Here is a 13,394-nt window from a genome sequence, read left to right on the forward strand (position 1 = left end):
TAGATTTTTCTGTCTTTTTTGTCAGGCATGGAATGCATAATGGTCTCTTTTATATCTGAAAATGACAAATACTCAAATGTAAAACCTTTGATTTATAAACCAGTGTTCACAGTGCACACAAAACAACAAAATTTTGACAGCCTCGCAGACCTTTACGATCAGGTGATAGGCACCCGAACTACTAGGACTGGGTAGCTTGTCTGTTCATACCACAAAGTATCCCCGGCCCTTTTGCTGCGTCTTACCTTACACTTTTGACTTAAAAGTTTGTCAGTTCAGTTCTAACCCCTCCCTCATGGTGTGAACTGCAGCAAGTCCCTTAACCTTCCTGTGCTCCACATCTTAAAAAAAATGTAAACCTTTGTAGTCTGATCTTGTATGACGCCTTGAATAAAGGTGTCCACTGGATATTCAATACATAAGCTTTCTTCTCCTTTCGGGCTGCTCCCATGAGGGATCACCACAGCGGATCTTCTTGTTGAATATCTTTCTGTCCTGTGATACATAAACCTTCTCTTAAGCCTTTCTCTTTTCCTTTTCCCTGGCAGCTCTATCCTTAGCACCCTTTTCCCAATATACCCAGCAACTCTCCTCTGCACATGTCCAAACCAACGCCTCTCTGACTTTGTCTCCCAACCGTCCAATCTGAGCTGACCCTCTAGTGTCCTCATTTCTAATCCTGTCCTTCCTCATCACACCCAATGCAAATCTTAGCATCTTTAACTCTGTCACCTCCAGCTCTGTCTCCTGCTTTCTGGTCAGTGCCACCATCTCCAACCCATATAACATAGCTGGTCTCGTTACCGTCCTGTAGACCTTCCCTTTGACTCTTGCTGATACCCGTCTGTTACAAATCACTCCTGAAACTCTTCTCCAGCCATTCCATCCTTCTTCGCCTCTCTTCCACACTCCTCATTTACTCCGTACTGTTGATCCCAAGTATTTCAACTCTTCCAACTTCGCCAACTCTACTCCTTTCATCCTTGTCATTCCACTGACCTCCCTCTCATTCTCACACATATATTCTGTTGTGTTTCTACTGACCTTCATTCCTCCTCTCTAGAGAATATCTCTACCTCTCCAAGGTCTCTTCAACCTGCTCCCTACTATCGCTACAGATCACAGTGTCATCCGCATTCAATACAGTTTTAGTGGAGGAAAATCCTCTACACCTTTCCTGGGGTTTAGTGTAGGGCCAGAATGGCTGAATAAATAGCCCACAATGTTCTCTATCTGTTTAAAAAGACAGATGCCTTCAGCTATTTTGGGGATTTCTGACCTTGTTCATATATAAAGTGATCTTTAGCACTTCTTTTTCTAGCACACTTGCCTTTTGCCAGAATGAACGGCCTAGTGAATCCTCCTTTGAGTTTCACCATTTCTGTTTTGTAGTGCCCCCAACAATCAAAGCTTACAAGCACTGATTATAAAGCACTGATTATACGGGAGTAACCTGTCACTTTCTTTTGATATCTCAGATTTTGGTGACTAATGTTCATTTCCCCACAGTACACTGTAGTGGACCGTGTACCTTAGTAATACCCCTCATCTTTTGACAGGTAACAGGGGTCCTCTATCTTTATTTCACCTTATACAATTTCTTGTATTAGGACTTGGTCAGTTTTCACATAGCCCTTAGGGTCAGAGTGCAGCGCCCCTGGAGCAAGTGCAGGTTAAGGGCCTTGCTCAAGGGCCCAGCAGAGTAGGATCCCTTTTGGCAGTAATAGGGATTCAAACCGGCAACCATCCAGATTTCATATGGAAACGTACAGCAAGAGTCACTTTATGACCATCAAGTAATTGTTCTTTTTCTCTTAATTACCGTATATACTTGCATATAAGTCAGGTCTTGAAATCTGAAAAATTGATCATAAAACCCGTTCAAAAATACGACAGTTTATTTATTTATTTATTTTAACTTCTTCTTGCTTTCTCCAATCTCGCACCAGTTTCTCAGATGCATCGAATTTTGTTACAGCAACACAGTTACCAATTTTCTTTTGCCACTTCAATGACTAAATCCAGCTTCTTATCGAACACTCCATCATAGATAAGGGATGCTCTTACAATAAAGGTGTATGAGAGTGTGAGATACACAAAACAGTGTAAACGTCACTTTGGAATAGTTCGGGTATTACCGTGTGGTCACGTAAGCCCAATACATAGAAAAAAAAGGCAGTGTGCCCTGTGGTTACTCTCTCAGGTGGGTGTTAGCATATCTCTTGGACCAATAGTGTGAGTTTTCCACATTCAACTTATACGGCAACATTATAAAATACCAGAAATTATACGTTAAAACCAACTCCCAACCTATCCGTGGGAGAACTTAAATGCAAGTATATATGGTATTTCAAAATGGCAACAACTTATTTCTGAGAGGACGTAAATGGAATTAACACTGCAGCCTACTCCAGCCTTTTGTATCATTAGTGCTGTTGTGTTTTTTTTTTTTTTTTACTACATTACCATAGTTCTTTTTTAAAGTAATTTGGTGGAAAAAAATAAATACAGTTTCATGTGGGATACACCCTCCTTTATTAAAGGCAAGTTTAAAAGCCTGTGCTATGTAGTGGTTTAGACTGTGGCCTTAAAGGAAAAAAAAAGCAGCCAGCTATTTACCAAGCAGCATTATGCTTGAAGACATCAGTTGGCCTTTGTTAAGAAATTGATTAGAGCCAAAACCAGCAGCCACAGAAGTACTTCAAGGTCAGAGTGGAAAACCACTACACTTTGAAAACTGGCAGTTGATTCCCACTTGGAGGGGTGTACGAAATGTACATGCTCTGTTAGCTTTGCACCATTATATTTACTGACGGCTAGTGAGGGTGTAGTAAATCTTTTCTGATACACAGATGCTGTTATTATCACAGCTCTCCATTTAATTGCCCTGTAGACTCTGCACATAGTAAATCTTTTTCTAGGTTTATATGTGACATGTGGTAGAAGCTTTCATTGAATCTGTTGGTGCAGAAGAAGAGAGGGAAGAAGTGACTGCGTAAGATAGCTAAAAAATCAAAGTGTCAGGGAGTATGGTGTGTCCTACGCAATCCAAAGGCAATTGGAAGCTGGAAGAAACTCTTAATAGGAAGAGATGTGGCAGACCTAAAGTCACAACCCAATCAGAAGACAAATTTTTGGGGGTCACCATCTTGCATGAAAGGCGTCTCACAGCTTAGCAGTCTTCCAAAACAAAGCAAGTGTCAGTTCCTGCTGTGAAGAGGAGACTGTCCACATGTTTTGTCCTTTAAGGATGGTCTTTCTTACTGCCACTCGCCCTGTGAAACCTGCAGCACAAAAACCTTATACTGTAATCCCTTGCTATATCGCGCTTTGACTTTCGCTGCTTCACTCTATTGCGGATTTTATATGTAAGCATATCTAAATATATAACGCAGGTTTTTCACTGCTTCGCGGGTTCTGCGGACAGTGGGTCTTTTTATTTCCTGTACATGCTTCCTCAGTTGGTTTGCCCAGTTGATTTCATACAAGGGACGCTATTGGCGGATGGCTGAGACGCTAACCAATCAGAGCACGCACTTAAGTTCCTGTGTGCTGATTAGCTCAGCGACAGAGCACCGAATTCGATTCTGCGGCGTTAACCAGGAAGTCTCGTCTCGTTCATTCAGCATCAACGTGTTTCGCTGTGTAAAGAGTTAACTTTTGTGCTCCTTTTTTTTGTTTATCTTTGTGCGTAGTCAAGCCCTTCATTATGGCTCCAAAACGATCTGCTCCTGCTACTGCTTCAGGGGCCGTGCCCAAACATCAACGGAAGATGTTAACGATTGCTGAAAAGGTAAAAGTTTTAGATATGTTGAAGGAAGGGAAAAGCTACACCGCTGTAGGACACCATTACGGCAACAATGAGGCTACGATTCTTTTTTATTTAAAAAGTAGGAAAGGAATCCAAGATCTACGGCCCCAGTGTCCTTTTAACCTGGGTGCAAAACGAGTTGGATGTAATAAGGCAGTACTCTGGATGGAATCTGCTTTAGGGATTTGGATTGAAGACTGCCAGAAGAACAACAATGGCTGTGCTACACAGTCGCCTGAAGAGGCTCCTTTAGAAGAGCTGTAACGCTCTCCTTTCTTGTGCAGTAAGATTAAACTCATAGTTATCGGACAAGTCGTCGTGTCATTGTTGGTGAGTAACCATAATTAATTTTCTACTTACAGTACTTAGTACATGTACGTACGTTTAGTGTCACTGTATACACATTTATGTATAGAATTTTTCTTGCATTGTAGGTATTTATTGCTGGTGGCCTGTCTATCGGTAATGGCTGTAACATATGTGATATATCGAAGACGCTCAATATCTTTAAAATAATATTTAGGTTTTACTGTATACTAGCAGACCACGTGCGCTTTGCTGCAGTCGCTGTAGTTGGAATGAGATAAAGTAAAAGTCTACTAAACACTAAAGTACAAAAACTAAGTAGAAAGTAACAGTAAACCTCAACACCGCCGGGAACACCGGCACACCACATCAACTAAACACTAAGAAACACTAAAGGAAAAAATAATATTCGGTAAGTACTGCGTCTAGTAAACAGTAAATCAATAAAGTAGAGAGGACTAAACACTAAGGAAAAAGAATGGCAAGACTGCATTAACTGCGGAGCTCAGCTCGGAGCGAAATGAAGTGAATGAAATGAGGTGAATGGGAGGGGAGATGATCACGTGACTCCCCCACCCGCCTTAACTCTCCATCCCTCCACAAACACAGTCTCTCGGATCCCAACTCTCCTTTATATGTATAGATAAATAGTGTGTTTACATACATAATTTCAATGAATCTTACCTAATATCAAGAGAATACAAAGGTTTATGCTTTATAACTGTGCGGGGAATATATATAAACAGTGTGGGAGAGATTATAAGGGTTTAAAATATATAAAAATAACATACAAACACGTTTTCTACTTCGCTGATTTTCACCTATGCGTTCCAGAACCCCCTGCGATTGAAGAGGGATTACTGTAATGTCTTTTTGTAAAGCCAGTCCAACCTGAATGTTTTCTAGTATATATTTTTATGACATAGGTCAGGAAAACTGCTGGGTAAAGAAATTCTGTTGCCACAATATTTTACTGTCATCTGGATGTCTCTTCTCCATCCTCGTTTCCTAGCCCGCTTTGTATGGTCTTTCCCAATTGTGTCATGTTTATTGGATAAATAGAACCGATACAACAGCTCAGTGTTTAATAGGCTAAAACTGCAATCCTAAATACCTACTCAGGTAATCAATCATAAGAAATAATCCTGGTAATGGATTACACAAACACCAGAAACGGCAAAATTCTGTACAAACAAACACAGAGGTCTGTGAGTGGAAACAACATCTTCTTGCTCTTGGGTGCAATGGGTCAATGGTAAGCCATGAAATAAACATAACATAATGATAAATGATATTTGCGGTTTGTGTCAGTGATGAGTGCCCTCTAAAATGTTAAAGTTGTCTTCTCCAAATGCTTGTAAATACTAATTAACCCACAATACAATGTGTAGATTAAAGCATTACATTCTCAAGGGATTTGGCTACAGCAGTTCTGTTTTAATGCATTCATTTTATCTCAGAAATGTGTCTTCCCATATCTGTCTTGAAATGCAGTTGTAAAACAGGGCCTTAGCTGAACTAAACATGCCGGTGTGGTAGTTAGTTCTCGTCTTTCAATCCACAAATTCCTAACAGCTTGTTTTACTTATTTGAAGAAACTTAACAGGGATTTGTGTGTTTTTAACAGGAGGAACAGAGGTGGAGTTCTCAAGTATTTCCCCTTGTTTCTTTCACATTTTTATTATTAAAATTACTGCTTCCTGCTGACACAGAGTAGTGTTTGACACTGAAACTGTTCCTCCTTAAATATTTAGTGAAACAGAAGAAAGTACCAGTTTTAAACAATGTAAAACAAACTGTGGGAGGTGCCAGGGTTATTTAAAGTATCCCTGGAGATGCCCAATCCCATAGCATACAACTTGTAGGATGCAAGGTACAGGCAGGGTACACACAAAAATAAAAATGTATATGTTAATTATAAGGAATTCTAGAGGAAGGGGACATATTTTTAGAAATGTTTGTATATGATGGAGTGTGGGTGGACTTTCAGATGGAGTGTAAAGGCCTGTAGGCTGTTTAGGCAAAACATCAAACAAAGTAGCAACATTTGTGTGAGCGAAAAGTAACAAAAAATGTGGGAGGGAAGGGCAGACCTCTGTTGGAGATAAAAGAAGAATACCAAATAAAATTTGTCTTGCATTATGGACTTTGAAAAAAGTTTGTCATATAGAGGCAGCAAAGAACTGTTGGTACCCTTCCATTGTTTAAAAATCATGATTTTCTATGAAATACGTTGAAACTAAGAAATGTACTTTGTACCCACCAATTTTTGTGCAATATTCAATAGAGCAGACTCTTCCTTTTATTAAAAAAAAAAAAAATGAAACTGGAGTGGGCTGGGACTCAAAATAGCTTTGAAACAGGGTTGTTTGAATGTGGATCCCCATGCCCCAGGGCAGTGATGGGGACACTGTGTTGTAAAAATGGTGCCGTCCTTCAGCTGAGGTGTGAAACTGAGGTCTTGACTCTCTATGTGGTTATAAAAGGTCCCTGGGCATCCTTTGTCAAGAGCAGGGTGTATCCCGATGTCCTGGGTTAATTGTCATTCTGGCCCCCCCTAATCATCCTCTGTCTCTTAATAGATGGTGAAGTGGTAAGACAGAGAGAGCCTAACAGTTAATTTGTGGTGAGCATACTGGCGCAAAAATGGCTGATGTCACATCATCCTTGTGGATGCTGCACATTAGTCGTGGTTGATATGGATCCCCAATCACTGTGTAAAGTGCTTTGAGTAATGTGAAAAGTGCTATACTGTATAAATGTAAAGAATTATTTGTTATTAGGGGGAATGTGGTCTCCTGAGATGTTTTGATCATGTTAAAGTATGTAAGTGTTGTTTTGTGAAGCATGCAGGAAATGGTGTTTTTCAACAAATGCATTAGCAAGCATTGATGAACTGGAACCTGCTCAACCCTAGGCTCCAGTGCAACAAGTACATCTATGGATGAAGTGCATAGCACTTGAAAGTTTACACTTCTGTTTCTGAAAGCCAGAATGACAAAGTAATGCCTTTATCTTGTATTTTGCAGTTGTAAGGCAGAGACGAGAGGCAGATGCAGCACTTTTCTCAGAACTTCATCGAAAACTGCAGTCACAGGTCTGTGTGTGTGTGTGTTCTTTTTTTTTTTTTCTTTTTTCTTATTAATGCTATTATGTGTGGTCCTTTACTGCTATAATTTTGTGCAGCTTATTTTCAGCCAAACGTTACAACACAATTGATATTTTTAAACTTTAATCATTTTGAAGAGCATTGCACACCATTGAGGTGTGTCTTATGTATGAAAATTTTCTGATGTATTAAATATTTTGAGGGGCGGCACGGTGGCGCAGTGGTAGTGCTGCTGCCTGACAGTTAGGAGACCTGTGTCCACTTCCCGGGTCCTCCTTGCATGGAGTTTGCATGTTCTCCCCGTGTCTGCGTGGGTTTCCTCTGGGTGTTCCAGTTTCCTCTCGCAGTCCAAAGACATGCAGGTTAGGTGCATTGGCGATCCTAAATTGTCCCTAGTGTGTGCTTGGTGTGTGTGTGCCCGTGTTTGCCCTGTGGTGGGATGGCGCCCTGCCCAGGGATTTGTTCCTGCCTTGCGCCCTGTTGTGGCTGGGGTTGGCTCCAGCAGACCCCCATGATCCTGTGTTTGGATTTAGCGGGTTGGATAATGGTTGAATGGAAATATTTTGATGTATTTTTGAATTTCTAAGCTAAAGATTATCTTGTTCACTTTCTTTGATTTTATGAGAAGAGCATCTGTTTGGAAAATTTTCCATTTGTAAGAGACGATACTGAACATATCCCCACCCATTCATTCTTGTGACCAGTCACCATTAATGTTCTGTTTTGCTAGTATTTGAGGGGAGCCTGGAGCTAGAATATGCATGACAGATCACACAAACTGTTCCTGTGAATTATGTTCTGTTTTTCTTTGGTTTCTCCACATTGGCTTTATTTTCTTAATTTATACTTGCTTAAGGATTTTCTGTAATAAGTGTTCCTGGGCCTCCAAGATGGCAGTATGTGTGTGCAGTGTATATATTAATATTTACACACACACATTCGCAATTTTTGTCTCTGTATTACAGAAAAGTTTGTAGATGACCTGTTAGGCTTGTACTAGGACTGTGAGGAGTTGAAATGTGAAGGAAGTGCTGATTAGTTCCAGTTCATGCAAGCAAAAATTAAGAGATGATGTGATAGTAGTGTTTAAACCTATGAAGGGAGTTGGTGATATAGATCTCCATTAACTTTAGAAACTCTTCTTCCCATAGTGAACAATAAGCAAGGATGATGAGTTACATAGAAGTGTGTTTGCTAATAGTAGTTTGCAAACCTTCGTTTCTCAGTAGTATTTTTAAAGACTTGCATAGGCAGAGATAGGCGAGCTATGTTGTGCTCAATGCCTTGTGTTACTCAGAAATAATTTTTGTGAGCACCTCCTCCTGCTGGCTATGTAGTAAGGACAGGTCTTGTCCTAGCTACTGGTATAGTGTCAATGATAGCTAGCAGTACTGCATTCTGTTAAATTTGAGTGAATTATTGCTTCCTTTAATTATCACACAGTTAATTCATAAGCAAAAAACCAGGAAGGTTATGTTCTTTTCATACAGCATCATGTAAGAATTAAGATTGTACATATTTTTTGTTATTGAAGTAAAGATTTATCCAGTTTTCCTAATAAATTCCTATATTTGATGTTGTGATGTTTGAAAAAGTGTTTATTTATTTGGTGACTCTTTCCTTTTTTTCATTTGAAGGGAGTGCTGAAAAACAGATGGTCCATTCTCTACCTCTTGCTTAGTCTATCTGAAGACCCCCGCAAACCACCCAACAGGGTACGTTTCTTGCCCATCTCTTTCCCAAGTTAAAACCTGGGTGGGAAAATATTTTATGAGCTTATTAGTGTGTGCTACTACCAGTCTTTCTTTGTAACTTTTAACAAATTCAAAATGTGCTCTTCCAATTCTAGGTTGCCAATTTTACCACACTATTTGCTCAGGCTTTGCCAAGGGATGCTCATTCAACCCCTTACTACTGTGCAAGGCCACAGAGCCTCCCGCTGAATTATCCTGACAGGACACAGTCAGCACAGAGCTCTGGTAGCATGGGCAGCAGTGGCATCAGCAGCCTTGGTGTATATGCAATGAATGGCCCAACTGCAACCCCCCCATCAATTGTTCCAGGGTAAGCTCATTAGGTCTGTGCATACTTTGATAGAGAAACAAGTAAGGATCAAAGAGCTGCTCCTCAGAATGTTCATGTGATTTACATATACTATATGTTATGAACATTGTGTTTTGGCTTGAAGAATGACCAGCTTGAAAGTCATTTCCTTTGGTCTATCACAATGAGAAGTGTGGTCAAATTACAAAAATAGAACAAAGTTAAATATTACTTTATTGCTTTTCTATTGTTATCAGCGAAACTTCAATGAAAGCTTTGGTGTGTAAGTGGAGGGAAAATGGATTCCTAAAAAAAGAAAACTTTTAATACTGATTAATTTAGTTACTGTATGTTGGTTGAAGTAATGTAGACACATGCATTGAATAGTTAATTTAGCATTTTAATGTTATTTTAAGTCTTCTTTGCAATGTATTTATCATAAAATAACATTCTTGAAGTTAGATATAGGAATTGTGATAAAGAATTTCAAACTTTCATCAAGGTGTTTTGTGCAAGATGTTCTCATTTCTGTCGCTGCTGGGGAAAATTGCACTTCATTACAGCATTTTAGAATAATATCAGTCATGAACACCTTTAAACTACATATTTAATAAACAACTCCTACAAGCAATTTTCTTCTTTATTTGTGTGGTGCTTATATGGCACTTAGAGCTGGGAGAAGTGGAAATTTAGTTGTGAGGTGAAGGTCAAAAGTGAATTGGCACTCTCTGCAGGTTCAATTTCTATTTCCATTTCTTAAATGTCAAGTGCAGTCTCTTTTTGACAGTGAGGGCCGGGCCTTCCTTGAAGATCCTAACCACAAGCTTATGGCAGATACCACTTCAGATGAAACAAAAACATGATCCTTTGCCCAGTGTATAGTAAACAGCTGTACAACTGCTTGGGTGTGATGGCACAGCAATATGCTTGCATGAAACTTTACTCTTTTTATCTCCCATTTTCAGTAAGAGAGGTTACATTTCTGAATTAAATGTTTCCATAGTGGATTTTTAGTTATAAATTATTTGTGTTTTAATAGGAAAAATTTCCTTAGCGGGGCCTGGGTTTATATCCAGCATATATTATTTGTATAATGTTAGTAATCTTTTTAAATAAACATTGTTAAATTATTTAAATTATAGAGTCGGGAATTCTGACTCTACAATGGCAAGGTTTGTTTAGGGTAAAAAAATAAAAATGATCCAGTATGAGCATTTCCTGACAGCTCTAGTTTCACTGGCTTTGCCAAAACATAATTCTGATAATTGAGTATGATCAAGCATTCTCTATAGTTGTACGTGCTGAGCAACATCAAGCTGGCTCTTTTGGTAGTGAATATTAACAGGAGATCATTATGTAGTCTAATTCTGTAAATTCTTCTGCACGCTTTGTGCTTTTAACACATTTACTGCTGAACTGTTTATTACTAGGATGCTACAGTATAGGTCTATGCATATACTGTATAATAAATAGTGAACTTATCAAAAAAATGTAAAGAAATGTATTACATAGCAATGGTTTTGTTATCAGCCGTAACTCTGTTAAAACTTTGTAAATAAATCAAATGAAAATATAAAAAAACTTAATTACATTATTTTCCGCAACAACATGACAAAGTCTGCATTTGAGACAGTCCTTAAAGCATGGCTTAGAAGCACAAAAAAAATGTAACATGTTTCTTTGTGCTGTCCATGCTTGTTCCATACAGCACATTTGGTACTAGGTGACAATTTGCGCTCAGTGGATGGCAGAATGTCCATGTAGTGCTGTCCTGACAGTTGTGTCAAGTCAGACACCTTGTGATGAAGAAATGCCTTTGGAGCAGCGATTTACATCAGTTCTAGAGCCCACAGGTTACACATCATCCAGTTGTTTGTCACTATCTCAGTCACTGTTATTATCTTTAAAATATTCATCTTGAAAAACGTCTAGTTGTTTCAAAACATCAGTAACTTTATGCCAATTTTTCAATGACATAACTATGGACTATTTATAACATTATTTTCCGCAAATATAAAATATTGTGGCTATCCACTAGATAGCAACAATTTACTGGGTGATTGAGAAGTGGTGGCAAGGAAACCTAAGAGTTAACTTGTACTTCACATTTTAAGGGTTAAAGGTAGCAGTACATGCCAGATTGGTTAGAGCCTGAACTGTACCCAGTCCCATTACAATGTGATTATTAATCTATAGAATGGTGGCTTCCTTTTTGTCTTCAGTGTGAGCACATTTTTAGTAGTTCAGTGTAGTTTTGTATTGATCAATTCAATTTTAGTCTCAAAATGGTATATAAGTTTCAATATTCTCATATCCACTTGATCCAGTTCAACGTCACAAGGAGAAACAGCTTATCACACCAACACTCAGAACAAGGCAGGAACCGGCCCTGGAGAGGGCACTGGTTCTTTACATTTAATAAAATTAATAAACTATGAGTTTTCAACAATGTGTAGCTGTTTTAATGAAGGTCTTATATCTGTCTATTATAAAAGAAAATCTTGAGACGAGATAAAACTGTTGCCAAGAGATTTTTTGAAGTGCTGCCTTCCTCTCAAACATTTACGGTTAACGGCCTACGCACACGGTCCTTTCACCTCTCATTCATGTGAATGCTTTTGTCAGACACAGTTCCTGCTGTTTCACCTCTAATAAATTTTTACATTTTCCGCACTTTAAGTTCCCAATAAAAGAAGACATATCCAAATCTTATTGAAGAATGTCATCCTGACGGGTTATCAACAGAAGAAATGCGTACACGGGCAATCCTAGCACCGAGAAACAATGAAATCAAATGAATTAACTCCAAAATTGTCGATCGGTTACACGCCAAATTGGTTAAATGCTTATCAATGGACTTTGCTGAAACAGTTGGAGGCGATGGTGCAGAAGATGAAAACGTCAACTTACAGCATCCCGTAGAGTATCTACAACCATTAATACTGTCTGGTCTTCCACCGCCGAATTACTGTTGGAAGAAGGATGTATCGTAATGTTATTGCGTAATTTATGTTTGAGTGATGGGCTATGCAATAGGACAGGATTAGTTGTATTCAAAATTTGTCGAACAATTCTGACATGTAAAATTTTAACTGGTGACAAGAAAGGTAGTGTAGTACATCTTCAGGGGAGAACATTAGATCTTGATATGCCATTTGTATTAAAATATATACAGTTTCCCATTAGAATAGCTTTTGCTATGACAACTAACAAATCACAGGGACAAACGTTTTATTAGAGAAAGAGAAAAACGATATTCACTCACGGACGGTTATACGTTGTGTTGTCACAATGTAACTCCAAGCACAGAATCAAAATTGAATGTGATATTGATGAAAAGTTCATTCCAAATATTGTCTTTACTGAAGTTTTACAGTAAAAGTGTAAGTTTAAAAATTTCAAAGCCAAACAGAACGAAAACGTATAATGCAACAAGTACCTCTAACGCAACATGAAACATAATTTTCTTTTAATTTATTACTTTTTTCAATTTTTAACTATGGTTAAATACTCGCTGTATTGTAAAATAATTAGGTCTATTATGCATATGGAAAAATCTGTTTAAATTGTACATCCGATTCCCCATATGCGAGCAGCAGAGCTACGAAGTGGCTAGTGCGTAGCGGCCGCCCAGGGGTTGGCAAGTGAAGCGAGCAGGGGGCACGGCCCCTAGTCTTCAAAAACAATAACTACATAGGAATGTCAGCTGGCCCTGCCTTAGTGTATTTACACAAGGGAGGAGAGAACTAATTTCAAGTTTGTAAATTTTTCTAGAATAGAGAAAAAAGCAAGAGGGTCCTTGGTGTTAAGAAATTATATTGTCAAACCTGCTTAATCCAGTTCAGTTCAATTTTGGGGGGCTTTAGGCTATCATTAAGAATCAGACTGTCAATATACATATTACAATAGGTCATCTAACTTCTTCAAGGGCACTATTCTACAGTCCAGAATTGTTTGACTCCTACTGTTACATTTTTATTTGTTTTTGTCTAATACAAAGTACAGGTCAGGTTTATGTATTTTTAATTTGGAACTGTTATACAGTATTTATATTTTGTTCATCTACTGTGCCTTCCTATCGTTATACAGTATTTATATTTTGTTCATCTACTGTGCCTTCCTATC

At 38.6% G+C, this 13,394-nt stretch overlaps 1 protein-coding gene across 1 annotated transcript in view; it reads left to right on the forward strand.

The window, feature by feature from the left end:
* tubgcp3 (tubulin, gamma complex associated protein 3) overlaps positions 1 to 13,394 on the forward strand; it is a 73,466-nt gene that overhangs the window by 9,044 nt on the left and 51,028 nt on the right. The window contains exons 3-5 of the mRNA XM_039745896.1: positions 7,147 to 7,214; positions 8,864 to 8,941; positions 9,076 to 9,290. Coding sequence (XP_039601830.1) covers positions 7,147 to 7,214; positions 8,864 to 8,941; positions 9,076 to 9,290 — 361 coding nt within the window. The remainder of the gene's footprint in view (positions 1 to 7,146; positions 7,215 to 8,863; positions 8,942 to 9,075; positions 9,291 to 13,394) is intronic.

The sequence above is a fragment of the Polypterus senegalus genome, chromosome 2 (assembly GCF_016835505.1).
Source record: "Polypterus senegalus isolate Bchr_013 chromosome 2, ASM1683550v1, whole genome shotgun sequence".
Lineage (NCBI taxonomy): Eukaryota > Metazoa > Chordata > Cladistia > Polypteriformes > Polypteridae > Polypterus > Polypterus senegalus.